Here is a 20,739-nt window from a genome sequence, read left to right on the forward strand (position 1 = left end):
AGCAAGAATGGTAGAGTCAAAGGAGGACCAAATGTAGAGTCAGGAAAACTCAGCTGGAGTACAGTTCTACTACTGACTGAGTGTGTCTTGTAAACTCATTTAGATTCTCTGAACCTTAGGCTTTCCATCTTCAAAACAGAATTACAATAATAATTGTAATGCTAACCTTGCAGAATGATTGTGAAGGTGAAAGAGGTAAACAGACATGAAACTGCCTGGTACACTGTGCTCTACACAGGTATTTAGTGGTTATTATTATTATTCTTCCCATTTCCTTTAACCTATTTCATGAGGGATGAGAATAAAATGGGTAATTGCACACATAATGTTATTTCAGGGTGTTTTAAATGCCAATTCACCCCTTCCTGCGATCACTGATGGTGGAAGAAATATAGTTGGTACTGTGTGAATGTTCTGCTGTGTAGAACTCTCTGATTGATTTCAAGCTTACTGTCTGGGGTGGGGAGGAGGCTCACCATCAGGGTGGAGATGGGAGGTAGGGAAAACATTATGAAGCATTAGGTTCCTCTGCTCCTTTAGGCCATGATTTAGTGCACTCTGATGTGTCTGAGCTTTTAAAACCTGGAAATTGGAGAACTTGTTCTGGACATATTTTTTCATACAGATGAGTAAGTTGTTTTTCGTGTTGTTTTTTTTACAAGTGAGGAGGGGATGGATCATCCTTGGCTGCTATTTTGAGACACAGAAATGAAACTGAGTTCTGTACTTGCTTATGTACAAATGAAGACATGTCAAGGATGTCCTTGGCATTGTCATCTCAAAATACAATTTGTATTCAAAGTCCACAGTGAGTAGATATTACCCAAATTCCTATAGCTGGTGTTTGTAGGCTAGGCTGGCCCAAAGCAATGCAGTGAACTGTAGCTTCTTGTTTATTGTCCTCTGCCACTTCTTTATCTGTTTTCCCCCTTTGAAGCTCCTTTTTCAGAGTCCAGCAATGTCCTTGCAAATACTGAGTGAGGAAAACTAATCGTGACAGTGATTGTGATTTTTACTATAGTCTACAGAGTAAAAAGAATCAAAGCAGCCCTGAATGGGTAGTTTGGTTGATTAGTGCGCCATCCCCATATAATAAGGTTGCAGGTTTGATCCCCAGTCAGGGCATATACAAGAATCAGCCAATGAGTGCATAAGTGGAATAACAAAATGATGGATCTCTCTCTCTCTCTCTCTCTCTCTCTCGCTCTCTCTCTCTGTCTTCCCCCTTCCTCCCTCTTCCTCTCTCTCTAAAATCAATAAATAAAAACTTTTAAAAATAATCAAAACAGAGGAGCCCCATGATATGTTTACATATGGTAGAAAAATATATGGCAAGATATGCACCAATGTTAAGCAACTGTGATAAAGTATATCACAACTCTGCTTCTACCTGGCTTCTATATTTCCCACAGGTGACAGTGCTGAGTGGGAAATGTGAGAAAAATAATCACTGGAAGTAGGGTGGGAGAGAGGAGTAACACCTAGCATTGGAGAAAAAATAGCAAGGTTCTAAGGCTACACAAACTGTGCTACAAAAATACACACATGTAAATATGATTATAAAGGTATGTTTTGAGAAAGTACAAAGAAAATAAGGCCCAGAAAATGGAGAAAGGGAAATCCATACCTCAAATTTCAACAAGGCAAAAAAGATAAAGCCTAGAAATGCTTCTATTGCCAGAAGGCTTAACTTCAAGCTTGGAAAGATGCTAGAAAGAATCATAAGTTGGTGAGCAGTTCAGAATGAAGACAGTCAACAGGAGTTAGCATCGGGTTGTTGAGAACAACAGAGAATCCTCATTTCCTTTTTAAATACCATTAAGTGAAAGCTGCACATATAATGAACCTTCAATTCATCAAGATATTTAGCAAAGACATTCATGATAGCATCCTGGACAAGACTGAGAAACCTGAAATTGATGACAACCTAGATGGATATAGTCATATTTGGATGTGCCACTATATCTACACTTGATCTTAGCCAAAAGGCCGAGAAGCGATGTGCCACTATATCTAAAGAACATGGATAAATAGAAATTTGCCACCTAATTCTCTTATCTCCTTTCACCTAAAATTCCTAATTCATCCTCCATGTTACCACCTTAATTATCTTTCTAAATCATAGATCTGACCATGGTCTATGTTTAAACATCTTAGCATGATATGTAAGGCCCTTAAACTTTGGTTCTCTTGTCAGCCTTTTCAATCTCAATGCTTGCCTCAATAGCCAATAAATGACATTGCAGGTCTCACATGACCCTAGTTGAAACTGTGCTATGGAATGAAGGAAATAGAATAGAAAGGAATGTAATCCATATGCTAAAAAAACTGGAAGCTTGGTAATAAGAAAAAATTGCAGGGAACTGAGGGTATTAACGCAGAATTTCTATATACAACAGCAAGTTCATTAATGCCAAAGAATAAGCAATCATGGAAGACAGGACTAGAGTCCACGTGCCTGCTGGTGCTCCAGAAGGTAGGTTTTGGACCTAATAATATAAAGAATGTTTGCACATATTAGACTTGCTAAATAACAACAATAAAAGATTTTCTTAAAAGTCAGAAAGCTTAAGAGTTCACCAAGAGGCTTTATGAATATCTTTTGGGACTTCCTACATGTGATTCCACATTCTGGTCTGCAGGGAGGATGAGATTACATTTAAAGATTCCAATAATTCTGATGGAAGAATTCTTTTAATTCTGATGGGCTACAGCTGTGCCCACACCTGGCCCTGTGAGTGGCCATGCAGCAGGCACCCATCCCAAAAAGCCACTGGGGAAAAACATCTTTCCATTCCAGTTTAAAAAGCAGCCCTACGGAGAGAGGCAGCAACTATCTCTGGTCCTTTAACAGTTAACTCAAGAGAATTAGTCCATACTCAACAAACAGAGGAAACAGTGAGTATTTAAGATGTCATATGACACTTTGCTACAGTTTATAAAGAGGGCTCTGGATTTGTTAAGTGGGAGGATAATCTTTTGCCAAAATGTTCTGTGGAATGCCAAGATTGCAAACAGTATGTCAAGATTTAATGGACGGCTATTCATTAGGCAGTGTTAACTAATTCTGGCACACATTCTGTTAGGTCTTTCGGCTTGTAGGAAAACAGCATACCACCTTTGGCATCATACTTAGCTCCCTTTCCATTTACGAACTTTTCTCAGAAACAATCTACAGAGAGTAGAATTAGTCATAAAAAATCCATTCTGACTCCAAAGGCCAAAAGAATAAAATAAGATAATGTATACAAAATGGTTCTAAAATGTTAAAGCATCAGACAAAGATGAAATAGGACCCTTTCTTTATCTCTATTACCATGGTCACTATGGAAACATCTGAATGACAGAGAGAGGATTCCACTTGTACAACTCCAGTGGTGCCTGGAAGATCTGTTTGTCAAGTTCTCCTCAAGCAAGAATCCAACTAAACCAGCTGGGGCAAGAAAAAAAATCTCTTCTTCCTATAGAAAATTCTTGCTATTATCTCACTACCTCTTTAAACCACTAATTAAAGTCAGTTTCCTCAGCAGAAATGGAGGACAACAAGCCATTTCCCTCTGTATCATAACACCTTCTCATAACTCCCACTCCTGTGGGCACAGCCACTTCCTCTCCAAGGACTGCATTCTGTCTAAGGCGGGGCTGCAGTGAGCACTGTGCACTGTTTCTCAATAGAAGCTACAGCCAACCTATGGGATTGCTGACACTCTCCAGATTTCACAAATGAGAGCCTGAAGTTCAGAGATATTAAATAACTCATCCAAGGTTATATCATTAAAACTGGTGGTGTAGGGATTAGAATTCAGGTGCATGGCTCAGAAGTCCATATGCAGAAGAAATAAGCAGATAACTTACACTAGAGGAAATAAAATACCAAATAATTGTAATAACAAAGAAATAAGGAGAGGTCTTCTGCCAATCTAGAAAAGGCAAAATCAGGAAACAACCAACGTCTAAAATGGGCACAGAAATAAACTCTTTAGTATGAAATCAATACCACCCATCTCTCATTCACAAAACGGTATCTAGGGGAGAACTGACAAATGGCAGTGGTTTCCAACCCAGCCACATGGATTCTCTGGATGGACATAGGCATCAGGATGGTCAGTTTGTCGGGTTGAGATTTTAAAAACCATATACATGACTACAAATATGTTTCTTATATTTACAAAAACACAAAGTGATTATACGAACAAGTCATAATTATGCCACAATCTCAGTTTCCATTAATTGTTTTCAAACAGCTAAAATCTCAGTTAAATTAATGGAAGAATCTGGAGTAGAGAAAACCAACTTACTAAATTTTCAACAACCACTTGTCTTCTCTCTTAGAAACACTTAATAGACAACATGAGTTAATTTTAGCCATAGTTGCTAACCTTTATTGGGCAAGTATAATGTGTCAGGTACCATGCTAAGTGTTTTACTGTCATTATTTCATTTAATATGATATAAACACTGTATTAACGAATGTATGATATAAACTTATGACAAAAATGACTCATTTAAAAATTAACATTATGATGAACTTATATGATTCTATAAATTCTCTGACATACAACACAAAATGTAGTTTAAAAAGTATCCACTTATTTGCTTAAAGTATAAACTTCTTTTACATTCTTTGTACAGTGTCTTTAAATTAATTGGCATGGGTACATTTACACAATGGAATACTGCTTGGCTGAAAAAAAGAAGGAAATCTTACCCTTTGTGAGAGCATGGATAAACCTGCACAGCATTATGCTAAGTGAAATAATCCAGTCAGAGAAAGACAAATATCATATTACTTCACTCATATAAGGAATCTAATGAAGTAACAAGCAGAATAGTGACAGACTCATAGAGAACAGGCTGACAGCTGTCTGGGCAATGGTGGTGGTGGGTGGTGGGGAGGGAGGGAGGGCGGCTGGAAGGGGTAGAAGGATTGAACACAAAAAAACAAAGAGAAAAAAAACTCATGGACACTAAAAACCACAAGGTGATTGCTGGGGGGAGGGGGAGTGGGGAGGGGTGGAGGAGGGTATATATAGAGGGAGATGAATGGTGATGGAAGGAGACTTGACTTGGAGTGGTGAACACACAACACAATATACAGATGATGTATTATAGAATTATATACCTGAAACCTGTATAATTTGTTAACCAGTGTCACCCTAATAAACCCAATAAAAAGGAAAAAATATATTGGGGGAAAATTAATTGGCATAAACAATTTCCTTTGAACTGTCAATGGTATAGTGAAAGGGAATGCTACCGGGTATATCCAATAATTAATTTCCTTCTGTTTTCCTAGTGAATAATCAATTTGCACTAATATAAATTATACTCTGAGGTTCAACATGCTCCATTTTCATTTGGCTAGTGTCACCTTCAAATAAAGTAACCTCAGTTAAATTTTAACATAATGGGTTTGAGTTTATGGGTGTGATGGTCAGTTTTATGTGTCCACTTGGCTAGTTTCTAGTCCCCAGTTACACAATAAACCACTAATCTAGGTTTGCTGTAAAGGTATTTTTTTAGATGTGATTAACATCTACAATCAGTTGATTTTTAATCCAATCAGTTGAAAGGCCTTAACAACAGACGTGAGGTTTCCTGGAGGAAGAAATTCCACCTGCGGACTGCTCACCCAATCCTGGGAGCTAGAAACGTGGGCACCATCTTGAATCTTCCCTTCTTCTCACTCCTGGATTTCAATTCATCAACGCTCCCTGTCCACTCATATTTACCCCAAATGCTACTAACCTCTTTCAGACCTCCATTGAATCTTACAAAAGTACTTACTGTCCTAACCCGTACACTCTCCACGCTCCACTTCAACATACTATCTGTATAATCAGCCCACCCCTTGTCAAAATCCAATTTTAATACCTCAGATTGCCTCAAAAAAAGGGTACATCTTACCATTTTTGTACACCCAAGGGCTTAGCAAAATAACAAACTGAGGGTAAATGCTGAGTAAGCAGCAGTAAATCCTCTGGGGCAGTAAATCTTATTAGCTGGACAGAATCTTTATGAGTGTGAGATCTATGGGGAAAGTCACTAGGAGTCCTGCACTGCGTTGGGCTCACATGGTTTTATGTTTGTTTATTTTAGACAGCTCTAGTGAGGTATAATTCATATACAAAAAGACTCTATATATTTAGTGCACAATTTGATGACTTTGCACATAATGTTAACACCTGTGATACCATCACTACAATCAAGGTGACAGACATATTCACCACCTCCCAGAATTTATCTGAGTCCCTTTGTGGCAGTTCTTTTGTCTTTTTTGGGGAGGTGGGGGAAATCACCAGAGTGCTTTAATTTTGGAAAATCGGTGAACTCTATGGAGCCTTTCCCTAGGGGGAAAAAACATTTTCCCCATAATTTCTGGGATTTCATGAGCTTCCTAAAACCTATTCATCCATTCATGGAACCCCCCCCCCCCATGGATCCCTGAATAGAACCAAATATCATTGGTTAAAATTTGATTTTAATTCCCTCCAGTTTGGGTCTCAGCTTCATTTCCCTTGTTTGCATCTTTTTTCTACCCATTGCTATCGAGCATCTATATAACCGAGGAAGACTGGCTATAGTACTCGCTGAAAAATGATTCCACCTAAAAGAATAGTTCTCAGGAAGGAAAATATTTCCAAGTACACTGTTGTTCTGTTGTCAGTCACAATACACTGCCCTGGATTGCAGGTATGTGATACAACAATGCGTTCTACTGAAATAGCTACCCTTTTACCTCTGAGGCCCTGTGTTTGCCTTTCAAGCTAGCTGTAAAGATGGGGAAATAGAAAAACCAGGGGAATGTAACTTAAGCTCAGTCACGAAGCAATTCATGGCAAAGCTTAAAAGAAGCCCATACCTCCTGACGTCCAATTCAAGACACAGCCACCTGCCTAGTATCCACCATGAGAAGTTTTTACATTAGACTTATCCAAGCCTGCGTGTGAAGTCACCCTGAAAATAAATCTTCACAGCTCCGAGAGCCAAGATGCTAACAAATGGGAAAAGAGTGTCCACGGATATCAAAGACAAAATGCAACTAAAGCTGAAAAGGGAAGACAAATGAGCACTAGCAGAACCAGCAGAACTGCACACGGGAAACAGCATTTCAGACGTGGAGATGAGGAGTGAATGCCCCAGAAGGCAATAGTGAGCTATGTCATGATATTTCAGGACATTATATTTAGGCAGCAGAGAGTCTGAGTTAAATGCTTTTATTCCAAAATCATTTTCATAGAGAATCCACAAAATCTAGTAAGAGAAAGGAAATGAGAAGCTTAGAAGGCTTCTGTCCGACAGTCAATCAATCAAAAAAGCAATTATGTAGGAACTATTTCCATAAGGTAGCTGTGCTAGGCACTGTACAGCTTCAACTGCTCATTAAAGCACTTGTCACAGGGTCCTCATCCCTTGCATAGTTGGCCAGAGCTGTGCCAAACACCCCTACTTTTTTTGTCCCAATTAAGAATTTTGAGGGGGAAGAGAAATAAAACTACTTTACCATTCAAGACGAAGTGTTATAATGTAATCGAGAGCAATGTAAAAACCCAAAGATATCCCCCTTGCTTTCAAACAACAGAGCCTAAGACTTAAGAATCTCCATCATTTCCAAAGGAACTCTCAGAAACCATGTTCCTAAGCATTTTTTATGCAAATGGATCACAGCATTTCTTCTACTGCACTGAAAGCCAGTGTCTCCACATGTCTCCTGTTGGAATGAAATCTCCAGGAGGGCAAGCTCAGGTCTTACTTGTTTCTAAATCCTCAGAGCTGGTGAACGGCTTCACTTGTGAACCACAAATACTAACCATCCAAGCCCTTTTCTTAGGTGGGAGATGTAAGCTACCCATTTTGCTCTCTAGCATCCAGTCCCTTCGATGCAACCATGATTGAGGACAGGCTGAAGAAAAGTGCGATTATAACAAGCTACAGTGATCCTGAATACTACTGTGCTCAGGTTTTTAAAAAGTATATCTTATTAATAATTTTTAAAATATATTTTCATTGATTTCAAAGAGGAAGGGAGAGGGAGAAAGAGATAGAAAGATCAATGATGAGAGAGGATCATTGATCAGCTGCCTCCTACATGCCCCCTACTGGGGATCAAGCCTGTAATCCAGGCATATGCCTGGACCAGGAATTGAATTGTGACCTCCTGGCCGACGCTCAACCACTGATGCACATGGGCCGGACAGTACCAGGTTCTTTTAAAAGAGGCTCAAACAGGAAGGTATAAAATTTTGACTTAAGTAGTGCTTTTAAGAATTTTGCAACTAATACATTCTTCTCATTTCCAAAGTGGTCATTTCAATGAGGTCCTGACCATCTCACCTCAGCAGGTCCCCCTCTGTAATCTCAATTTCAATTCCCTTGCTGTTACCTTGCTTGCACTTATGTTACTGCTAGAGGCCCGGTACATGAAATTCATGCACAGATGGGGGGGGTCCCTCAGCCCGGCCTGCACCCTTTCACAATCTGGGACCCCTCAGGGGATGTCCAACTGCAGTATGTCCTAAACCGGCAATCAGACATCCCTCTCATAATCCGGGACCGCTGGCTCCTAACCGCTCACCTGCTTGCCTGCCTGATCACCACTAACCACCTCTGCCTGCCTACCTGATCACCCCTAACCGCTCCCCTGCTACCTGTTTGCCTCTAGCCACTTGCCTGCCTGCCTTATCGCCCCTAACCACTTGCCTGCCTGCCTGATCACCCCTAACTGCCTGATCACCCCTAACCACTCTGCCTGATCATCCCTAACTGCTCACCTGCCTGCCTGATCACCCCTAAGCGCCTCTGCCTCGGCCCCTGCTGCTGCGGCTTCATCTGGAAGGTCATCCAGAAGGTCATCTGGCTGTCCAGTCTAATTAGCATATTACACTTTTATTATTATAGATTTTCTGTTTACCTTTCTATTGTTGTTGGACTTCACCAAGGCAAGGTGGCTTTTTGAGGACAGAGAATGTATGTGTCTGTCATATATACACTCGCATCTATGGGTCTAATGCAGTGCCTGACACATAGTACCTACTTAATATATATTTGTTGAATGAAATAAAAAAAGTACTTGAGACTGTATTCCTCAAGTAATTTACTAGAAGAGCAACCTGATGAGAAGCTCGAGAGGAAAAAGAAGATTGTTGGCCAAGTAATTTTGAGCAATGCTTACTGTTATCTTCCCCTTGGAGTATTGGTATATCCAAGGGTCTGAGAACTCTTGCAAGAAGGAAACCATTAAATATTATTTAACTCAGCATTTCTCAGATTAATAGGACAGCAAAAACTTTTTAAAGGTAAATATTGAATAACATCCTGTGGAATGTGTTCCAAAGAACACACTTTGGTAAACATTGTTTTAAGAGCTAAAAAATATACTGGGCCACTAGGCCCAGGGATGATGGCATTTATTTTTCTGTATTTATAAGGCTGAAGCCAGTTTCTCCAATCTCTTCAGAAAAGAACATAAGCCTTTTCTCACTACTTACTCTCATGGACAACTGCTCCTGCCCACCACTTTCCCACCCCCAAATGTGAGTTCTCAATTCCTTTTAAACAACTCCAATCACCATGTACCATCAAAATGCTCTCGAAAGCATAGCTGGTTATACATTGGATCTGCTTAAAACAGAAGCCGCCAGACAACTGGTTTAAAATCCAAATCAGTACTGTAGGCCTAGGATTAACTTGACCTTTTTTTCTCCTTTAAATTTAATTATTAGTTAGCATCACTATTTTGAACCAAAAAAATATTTGTTTTACAAAAGCATACCCAGAGCCTTCCTTGAAATCGGTTATCCTTAACTGAGGCACCAAGACATTCAGGCAGGCAGTATCTCTTACCATTGTTTTGAGGTGTGATACCAATAATTTGTTACCGGCAATTGTTAACAAGTACAGAAGTTAGTGACTTGCTTAACAAAAAACAAACATAATTAGTGCTGTTTTAACATCAGTCCTGTAATAGCATCTCTCTCACTCCAATTCCAATATGATTTCTTAAATGTGAGAGGAAGGGAAGGGAGTTAGCTCATCTTGAAATTATATGTCCATGATATGTGCCCATTATTGACATTCCATTAGGAGCTGGAGTGATTTAGTTTATTCCTGAGCAGAGAAGGAAGAAAGGGAAGGAGGAAGGGAGGGTTTTGTCATGATCTGGGAAGGCCTCTGATTATGGATCACTGTGCATGCCATCCCCCATGTAGATGGTAACAGTAAACAACCGACAGAAAAGTGAGCCTCTTGGCTCTTCTAACACAAGCTTCCATTTAGGGAAAACTGTATTTTTTCACATTAGTTTTTAAGATTCCAACAACTGCACAGAGCAAAGTTAACCTACATGGTGCTTAATGAAATTGTTTACAGTTTTGAATGTATATGGCTCTGAACAGATTTCAAAGAATTGCCAATTCCATGTGAACAGAGTTGCATTAAATAAGCTGCTCTATTCTAGCCAGGAAGCTATTTAGTAGTAGAGCTGTTCTCTAAGTAGGAAATATAATACATGCTGCATTCACACACGTTTCAAAAGCTGTGCTTGGTTTAAAACAGCTTGCATTGAGATCCCCAAAGTGAAAGTCATCGACCACGGTGGGCCAAAGGTGAACGTGTAACAAACATTTAACAGATCACACTGAAAGTTTGGAATGGAGGAAGTGTGAAATGGACGGAAGAGTCATGTCATCTCTAACTGTTGGCCCAGCATTCTTTGCATTCACTTTTAAAAAGTCCGTTTTGATAATGGGCCAGAGTTGAAGGAAACTCCCCTGCTTATGGCACTTCCAAGGTGAAAATGAAAAATTCTGATTAAGCTCACAACCTTGAGGAAAATTCCAAGTGGCTCATTGCCTTAATTTTCTCTCATTTCACCACCCATTGTCAGCCAGGGCTGGAGGACAGACTCTACCTTCAGCTCGGCAGGCTAGATTCTACTCTCACTAGAGACCTTCACTAGTGATTTGAGTATTTCCCTACTCATTTATCTGTGTAGCCCTCTATTTAATAAACTCGAGATCTGCAAAGCACATTCCACAGAAGAAGTCTGCACATAGCTGATGGGATGTGTGGGTGTGCACGCATTAGACAAAGAGAAAAGTTACTCTCTGCATGTAATGAGACAAATTATCCCAATACCTTTGTAGAAAGGTGTTTTTCCCCCTTCTTCTTTCTTTTTTTCTGCATAAATAATATTTAGCTAAGATTTCACGTTCTTGGTTTTTAGTAGGATCCAACAGGTATGGGAAAGGGCCACATGACAATGGCCAGGGCATAGCTTAAAAGATCTCTGCCCCTCCTTATAAACATTTGTCTTAAAGCTCAAGGTGCCTTGTCACTGGCCCCGATTTCAGAGTCGGACCTCATAAAGCCAGCAACGTTAAGACCAAAATAATGTCATTTAGTGTCTGGGGGGGGAGAGGGGTTAAAAAAAGGATTAGAGGCAGACAGACCAGGGATATTAAATGAGTCCATGACTAACAGGGTGTGACAGAAAGGGTTTTATTCTTTTCAACAAAACAATTCCCTAGGGCTGGGACCATTACTCCACTGTGCCTTTATCACCTTGGAATTTTTATGGTTATTTTTGATGAATTCACATTTTTGTAAAGGCTTTTTTGAAATGATGCCAGTTTTCAATTTTAATTAAAGTCGTAAATAATCTTAATTCTGCCTTAAAAGGTTTATTGTTTCTTACTTTTTTATTATTGCTGCCAGGAAATATTTCAAATACCAAGCCCTGATGTGAGTTAGCAATTAGAATCTCTCCAAGGTCTAGTAACAACACTGTACCATGTAAATATTATACACCAGTACACCAGCACAAGGTTCGAACATGCGGATTGACTGATTTCAGGTTTATTAGCACTGTTTCTCCTGGGAGTGACATTTCCTCTTTTTATTGGGTGAGACAATTTTTTTCATTTTAATTTCCATAAATTAATCCATCATAGATCTATAAAGGATTTTTAAATCTTCAGATTAAAAAGACAGGTTAGAATTCAGAAAGTAAACACAGTAAATTTGTCACTAAAGACCAGGCAATGAAAGTCAGCCAAATCCAACTCAACCATCTGCACAAAACTGAGTGAGCATCAAAAGCTAAATCATCGGAGAGAGAAAAAGTTATTTTACTTAAGATAAAATTATAACAATACTGAAATACTTGACATCCTATATAATAAAAGCCTAATAAGCAAATTGACCAAACAGTGGAATGACCAGTGGAACAAACAGTCGCTATGACGCGCACTGACCACTAGGGGGGCATATGCTCAACGCAGGAGCTGCCCCCAGCCCACAGGCCCAGGCCAGCCAAGGCGGGTGCCAGCGGGGGCCCCTGACCGTCCCACAGTCGCCCTACAGATTGACCCTGATTGCCAGCCAGGCCTAGGGACCCTACCCATGTATGAATTTCGTGCACCGGGCCTCTAGTTAGATTATAATACTGTTCCTTGTTAACTAGATTGCCTGTTGAAGGTTTGTCTGCAAATTGTCTATAAATTTATAATGTGTAATCTTGAAGTCTGATTTTCTTTTTTAAATTAGTGCTCTGAGGATCTTTCACATAAACTACTCTTCCTTTATAGAGGCTGAAATGTACCATATTTGAACAATAGAAACCATTAACAATTCCTGAAAATGTACATTATGTTTCCATACCTACTGTCACTACATAGTGTAGCTTATTTGTCTCGATATGGGACTTGTATTCTGTCATGTCCATGACAACTGTTACTATATATGAAGGTGCTCTCCAATCTCAGGTCTGATTTGCTATTACAGTAAAACCTAATTATGATCTGGAGAATGGTCATATTCAGGGGGAAAACACTCTCAGCAAGAGGTTTTTGTTTGTTTGTTTTTAACAAACACAACCTATCACTTCAAGTTTATAAGATATACACAGACAAAGACAAAAACCATTAGGCAGTAGTCCTGCTAAACGTTAATGTATGCAACAATGATGTATTATTTTAACAATATTGCCCTGGCTATTTGCTCAGTAGTTAGGGCATGCATCTGCAGACACAAGGGTCAAGGATTTGATTCCTGAACAAAGGCATTGTACCTCAGTTGCAGGTTCCCCAGCCCCGGTAGGGGCATGTATGGGAGGCAACCAATAGATGTTTCTCTCTATCTCTCCTCTCCTTCTCCCTCCCTTCCATTCTCTCCAGAAATCAGTGGGAAAAATATCCTTGGTGAGGATTTAAAAAAGGAGAATATTAAACATCTCCTTACAAATCTACACTAATAAAAGAGAAACATGGTAATTAGCGTGTGACCGCTACCCTTCCCATTGGCTAATCAGCATATCCTTATGCAAATTAACTGTCAGCCAAGATGGCGGCCGGCAGCCAGGCAGCTGGAAGCGAACATGAGGCTTGCTTGCTCCAGTGACTGCAGACTCCAACGTTCCCCGCCTGCCTTGCCGGCCTCTGAGCTACAACTCTAAGAAACTATGTTGCAAATATAGAAGCTAAACAAAACCTCAGAAACCAGCTTTCAGCCAGCCGGGATCTCAGAGCTGGAGTTATACATTGTTTCGATTATAGAACGCTCAGCAGCGGAAGCCTCAGAGCTAGAGCCAGAGCTAAAGCTGGCCCAGAATAAAAAAAAGAAAAAAGAAAAAAACGAGTGGTTGGGAGCTTCAGTCAATTGCCAGCCTGAAAGCAGCCCTCAGCTCCTCACCTAGACTGGCCAGGCACCCCAGTGGGGACCCCCACCCTGATCCAGGACACCCTTCAGGGCAAACCAGCCAGCCCCGAGGCCTCTATCCTATATAGTAAAAGGGTAATATGCCTCCCAGCACCGGGATCAGCGTGACAGGGGGCAGCGCCCAAACCCCCTGATCGCCCTGTGGCTCTGTGTGTGACAGGGTGCAGCGCCCCAACCCCCCACCCCCACAGGCCCTGCTCTGTGTGTGACAGGGTAGAGCCATAACCTCCCCATCGGCCCTGCCCTGAGTGTGAGAGTGGCGGCACCCAACCCCCTGATCGGCCCTGCTGTGTGTGTGACAGGGGGCGGTGCCCTAACTCCCCTGTCGGCCCTACTCTGTGAGTGACAGGGGGGAGCTCCTCAACCCCTTGATGGGCCCTGTTCTGTGTGTGACAGGGGGCAGCGCCCCAACCCCCTGATTGGCCCTGCTCTGTGCGTCACAGGGGGTGGCGCTGCAACCTCCCCATGGACCCTGCCTTGAGTGTGATAGGGGGCAGTGCCCCAACCCCCCAATCAGCCCTACCTTGAGCGTGACTGAGGGCGGCATCGCAACCTCCCAATCCGCCCTGCTCTGTGCATGACAGAGGGCGGCGCCCCAACTCCCCAATCAGCCCTGCTCTGAGCCCGACCAGGGGCTGCACCTAGGGATTGGGCCTGCCCTCTGCCACCCAGGAGCAGGCCTAAGCCAGCAGGTCGTTATCTCCTGAGGGGTCCCAGACTGCGAGAGGGCACAGGCCGGGCTGAGGGGCCCCCCCTTCCCCCCCGAGTGCACAAATTTTTGTGCACCGGGCCTCTAGTTTATTTATATTATAATATTACTACTCATTTAGCAGCTCCTTTGCTCTTTTAAAATAAAAGAATATATCTAATCCACACCAAATGATCATCTATTATTGTTGATACTATTATATGTTGATAATTAAAGAGACCTAACTATATTTATAGAGAAAAAAATGATTTCAACAATTGACTTACTAGAGTGGGTTTGTATATAATTAAGAATATCCTAATTATGCTAACCAAAATAAGCCAGTCAGAGGAAGATAAGTGTACATGATCTCACTCATATGTGGAATCTAATGAATAAAATAAACTGATGAACAAAATAGATCCAGATACATAGAAGCATAGAGCAGACTGTTGACCCTCAGAGGGAAGATGGGGAAGAGTGGGTGGGTGGGAAGAGATCAACCAAAGAATTTCTATGCATATATGCATAGCCCATGGACACAGATAATAGGGTGGTGAAGGCCTGGGGTGGGGGGTGAGGACAGGCTAGAAGAGGTCAATGGGGGGGGGGGGAAGGAAGGGGCATTTGGGAAACTTTCAACAATAAAGATTTCAAAAAAATAATATCTATCACATCCTTCTAACAGGCATTTTTCTAATAGGAAAGAGGTCAAATTATTCCATATATAAGCCCTCAACTAACTGGCTCTGTGCTAACACCTCTCAAGGAAGAATAACAAAAAGACTACAGAGCATTTTTCAACATAAAAGGGTTATATCCCTATAAACCATGAAAGAATACAAGATTCTAGGTAACTAGAAGTCATGGTTGCTTGAAAACCATGGCCAAGAGGTTCAATCACTTGAAATAAGTTGAGTCTTAAACTTCCCTTAAGTTTGTTATGAAGGGCCCTTAAATGAATCAGGTACCCATCTGAACACAAATGAAATATTCAAAAAGCCACAGTCAAGTCAACATATTTTCTGCCATGGTCAGAGGATACCTGTTGGTCCAAAAGTTATGAACTCAATGATTAGGAAATGCCTTGTGAGGTGGTAAGCTCCTCATCTCTTGAGGCATTGAAGCACAGCACAGCCAACCACTTGCTGGAGGTCTTATGAGGTCAGGAGAACGAGTCAGGTGGGTTGGCTGGTTGATCTTTAGCATTGCTTCTAAACCTGAGATACTATGATTTCTATAAACTTTGAAAGATATATTGATCCCTCATTGATGTCAAAGTAATTTTAGGCTCAATTCCTTTCCCAGATTTTCATATGAAGTACCTATTAAGAAACATTTCTTTTAAATCCTCACCCAAGGATATTTTTTTTCATTGATTTCTAGAAAGAGTGGAAGGGAGGGAGTAGGGGGAGACAGAAACATCGATGCAAAAGAGACACATCAATTGGTTGCCTCCCATACATGCCCTGACTGAGGGCGGGGAACCTGCAACCCAGATACATGCCCTTGACCCCAGAATCAAACCCGGATGGACCCTTTGGTCCAAGGCGTGATGCTCTAACCACAGAGCAAAATTGTCCAGGACAATAAATATTATTTTTCTAAGCATGGAGGAATGCTTCTATTCTTACTCATCCTAGAAATTAACCTACCTTCTTCATCGGAGTTAAAATTATTTTAGCCTATCGATATTTTATGAAAAAGCACTTATCTCCAGACAGGATTTCTGTTGTGCTGTTTTTTCTAATTCAATATTCTTGTTATTTGAACTTAATTTCCATAAAAGCCTTTTATTACTTTGCAATTTAGGAGACTTACACTTAATTTTCTCTGATTCCTATTCTACAAGCTCTCCCCAGAAATTCATATCTGGCTATATCAACTATACACATCACAACCTTGCTATTACAGGCATCCTTCAGAGACATTTCAGGTTGGGTTCCAGAGCCCTGCAATAAAGCAAGCCACAGGTATTTTTTGGTTTCCCGATACATATAATAAGTATAGTCTCATAAGTGTGTAGTAGCATTATGTCTAAAAAAACAATGTACATACTTTAATTAAAATATTTTATTGCTAAAAAATGCTAACCATCATTTGAGCCTTCAGGGAGTCAATCTTTTCGCTGGTGGATGGTCCTATGAAAAACAATACCTGGGAAGAGCAATAAACAGAGCCCAATAAAATGAAGTATGTCTGTTATTTCATGGAAGACTTCTCTCTGCAAAGAGTCTAACACATATCAGACCTTGAGACATATACGAATTTCCAACGCCCTGCAGAAGCTCCCAGTATTCAAGAATTTAACTGCTTTTTCTGACTGAGTAACTTCTTTTTTAAAATTACCTTTTTCCTCGCTTGTTGTTCTTTGGAAGAATGAGCCTTCACATGCTTTCTTAGGGAACTTGGGTCTGTGTAGCGTTTGGTGCATCCTGGAATCTGACAAGCATAAGGTTTCTAAATAAGAAAGACAGAAAGAAATGGCTGTGGTTAAATCCTAAAAGTAACTGGGGAAGGTCTACTCAAAGACTTATTTATTGGCTTCAGAGCATGAGCGATTACCAACCGACTGATATGAAATATTGGGTAATACTTGGACATTTTCATGAGAAAGCCCAGTAAGTTTGCATCAAGGCAGAAAGGAGAGTAAACTTTCAAGAAACAAAGAGACTGCCTATCTTTGATGATTTTTAAGAGATTGCCATAGAATGCACTTTTACAGGAATCTCTTGTGGCATTTTTTAAACATGGAAATTATTATTAAACATCTCTGGTCATACTTACAGTTATGTTCCCCTGAAAACAGTCATTGGGACTGTCAGAAACTAGGAAACACATATTCTTTAAGAGTTCAGGTATAAAGAAGCTGTAGAAAAGTCCAGAAAAGACTGGGAATGTTTCAGAAGAAACCTGATTCAGAAAGAGAGAGGGAGAGAATTAAAAGGGAAAATTAGTAGAAAATGAGTAGGAGACAGATTTCAAACAACAGACACATGAAAAATCAGCCAGAGGGACATTAATGGTATTAGTTGTAGAGAAGTCATGGTACTAAGCCTGGGGTATGTGAATAAGCCCTTGGTTGAGTGTGACGAGAACAGAAGTTTTGCTACTCCTTTCCCTCCTGCTCCTGAGCAATGTGAAGTGTGGAGCTTAAGGCTAAGTCTAGAATCCTTTTTATTTTTGTACTGTAAAATTATTTCCGTTTGGGTATTCATATGCTAACAAAAAACTGAATTAAAACTATTCAGGGTTAGAATTATGAACTCAGTAATCTTTATGGGAAAACCATTTTTCCTGTAAGTAAAGAATCCACTTAGTGAAGAAAGGTATTTTATCCAAAATTCTGACAGCATTTAGCATAAGGAGTACTTACTGAAAGAGAACGAACACCTAAATTTAAATAACAAATTCTTTCAGCAACTACAGTTTGCTCTTTAAAACAAATGTTTCATTTCTATATGATTTTAAGAGAGCACATCAATTTGTTAAACACAATAAAAATTTAAACCATAGTAGTTTGGATCTTAAAAGTAAAAATGATGACTTCAACAAAATAAGACCCAAAGCACAGAGGTATGGAACAGACTGACATACCTCGATGTGAAGAGGTATGAGGGATGAGAAGAGATAAACCAAAGAACTTACATACTTATATGCATAGCCCATGCACATGGCAATAGAGTAGTGAAGACCTAGGGGAGTGGGTAAGGGCTGGGAGGAGTGGGGGGAAGAGAGAAAATGGGAGATATCTGTAATACTATCAGCAATAGAAAATACATTTTAAAAATATTTAATAAAGAAGTGATTTTTAAAAAATAAAAATAGCTGAGTTTTAAAAGCTACTGCATCGCACTGAATCATAAAATCATTATCTTAGGTAGCTTTCCTCAAAAGTTTTAAAAAAGGATATTTTTTAAAATTCCAAAATGATTTTAGAAAATGCTCTGAAGTTTGATTAGCTAAAATTAGCTCCAAAGAAGGGTATAGTAGAACCCTAACATTTAGCCTCACAATAGTTCTTTCAAACTACAGATAACTAGCTAGAGTAGAAGCAATTTCTCAAGACAATCTTGTCTCATGAATGTTCATTCTTCCATGATAATGTTTAATGATAAATTGAAAAATTTATTGGATTCTACCCAGACCATTTTAGACATACAAAACAGGGCATTTTTTAACATAATATATTCTTTTTTCCTATTTCTACCTTTAAAAAAATACTGCTATTCACCAAATTTATTCATTTAATATTCTATTCTGTTGGTCCTAAAATCACTTAATTCAATTCAGCTGGAGCAGGAAGGGTCAATCTTATATCCATATTACTCTAATTATATTTCAGATATTTACTAGGCAAACCATCACATTTATGTATATCAGGAGATAATTCTGTTTAGAAAGGTTATGTGACATAGTTAAAATGACTTTTATCAATATGACTAATAGAGGCTAATATAAAATTTAATAAATATGTCAACTATAACATCAGAAGAATATTAAATATGTATGAGAAGGTGTGTAGAAATCACAGTATCTTTTCGAAATTCAAATCCTGGTGTAGTTTAATAATAGACATCAGAATGTTAACACTGAAAAAGTACTGTCATGAATACATTATTTGCAAGAATGTGGGATAAGAGATCTGTGATGTGTATAATGCATTTATCCTGATGGTTTTAAGTGAAGTGAAATTACATATAGTCTACCTGGCCTCATATAAGGAAAATGCATCAAAACCTGAGAAATGCAAAGAAGAACATTCAACATAATTGAGAATATAAAAGCAAGTGTGGAGTCTAGAAAAGACATTTGTAAATGCTCTAAGAAGGTGTGATAATGAAAATCATAAAACTGAGCCTGGGGAAAGAGCTGCTGATTCTTTTTAGATTAGTTAAAGGTGAAAATACCAGCAGGTTTCTAAAGCAAAAGGCCACATTCACTCTCAAAACCCATGCCAGCCTCCACATGTTTATGTCAAGAAGAAAAGAACCAGAATAAGAAAAAAAAGGTACAGTTGTTGGTATGGAAAATAATAATACAATAATTATTAAGTAATAATACAAGAATAAATTGTTTCGCGTGCTCACGACTGTAAACCTACTTTTGCCACACCCTGTATATTGTGTGTCTTAGTACATTTTGATATTTGAATACTTAATTTAATGCCCAATCTGTAGTGGTCATTCTCTGTACTAAAATCTACTCTATGACAGCCCTTAAACTGCCTCTGCTTTGGACACAGAGGTTACCAAAGAACCCCTTAGTCCCAGGCAGCTGTAATATTTAGGATACTCATAACTACAGAAAAATGAGGAAAGAGCCAAACAAGGCCCCTCTGGCTCTTTACCAGGTTCCGTTGCTGCCCTTGGCATTATCCCTGTAACCTGCAGGCCATAAAGCAAACACCTTCACCATCCCACTATCTAAAGGGCACTTCCTCACACCGGGCTTCGGGCTGAAAGTTGGAAAGCTCCTGCCATTCTTACAGTGTCCAGATGCGTCCTCTGGTGCTTGGCACGGTCGCTGGAGTTACTGAACGCCTTCTGACAGCCCGGATGCTGGCACAAGTAAGGCTTCTCGCCTGTGTGACTCCGCAAGTGAATCTTGAGATTTTCGAGCCTTGAAAAGGCCTTCTTGCAACCTTCAAACTGCAGAGAGAAAACAATTTGGGGTTGTTGAAAAGGACTTTGAGAGCTTGAGTTTGAGGGACAGAAAAAAGTGTTCCTAGTTTGTACTTAGCCTAAAACAAAAAATAAAATCCAAACAGTAACAAATATTACTTCTAAATATATCTATATGTTTATGTAAACTGCACTTTTCCACTCAATATACATGCCACTTTCTGTATCAGACTTGGGTCCCAAACTGAATCCTGTGATTACTTAAGTCAGAGAGAATTCACTGTGAGCCATCTGGCTCAGTTAATAAAAATACAGTAATGCGTGTCTTAAAGACTTATTAAAAAATTAACATACTTTTCCATTTCCAAATTGGTTTAAATTGAAGGAACCAGGAAGGAAGAAACTTTTTACAACTAATAAACTAACAAGAAAAATTAGAGTGATGTATGAGAAAAAAAGTGAATTGAAGATCCAAGAGTTCAAGATGAAAAAGGTATGTGTCATTGAGTTATTATGATCATAAACTTGCTTAACTCTATTTTAAGGGGTTTTCCAACTCCCAAAAGATTGAACTTGTTAAGGGTAATGCCAAGCCTAATGAGATACAGTTTTTAAACATGCTTTCAAAATGGTTCTAAAAGACATTTAATGCTAAATAATTTTCCTAATAAAGTAATGGTTTTATTTATTTTCATTTTTTTAAAAGAAATT

The 20,739-nt window shown here is 39.6% G+C and overlaps 1 protein-coding gene across 1 annotated transcript in view; it reads right to left on the bottom strand.

Moving 5' to 3' along the window:
* GLIS3 (GLIS family zinc finger 3) overlaps positions 1–20,739 on the bottom strand; it is a 439,240-nt gene that overhangs the window by 80,840 nt on the left and 337,661 nt on the right. Inside the window, exons 5-6 of the mRNA XM_006094116.3 lie at positions 19,894–20,055; positions 16,754–16,864 (exon numbers count right to left, since the gene is read on the bottom strand). Coding sequence (XP_006094178.1) covers positions 16,754–16,864; positions 19,894–20,055 — 273 coding nt within the window. The remainder of the gene's footprint in view (positions 1–16,753; positions 16,865–19,893; positions 20,056–20,739) is intronic.

Source organism: Myotis lucifugus, unplaced genomic scaffold (genome assembly GCF_000147115.1).
Source record: "Myotis lucifugus unplaced genomic scaffold, Myoluc2.0 scaffold_130, whole genome shotgun sequence".
Classification (NCBI taxonomy): domain Eukaryota; kingdom Metazoa; phylum Chordata; class Mammalia; order Chiroptera; family Vespertilionidae; genus Myotis; species Myotis lucifugus.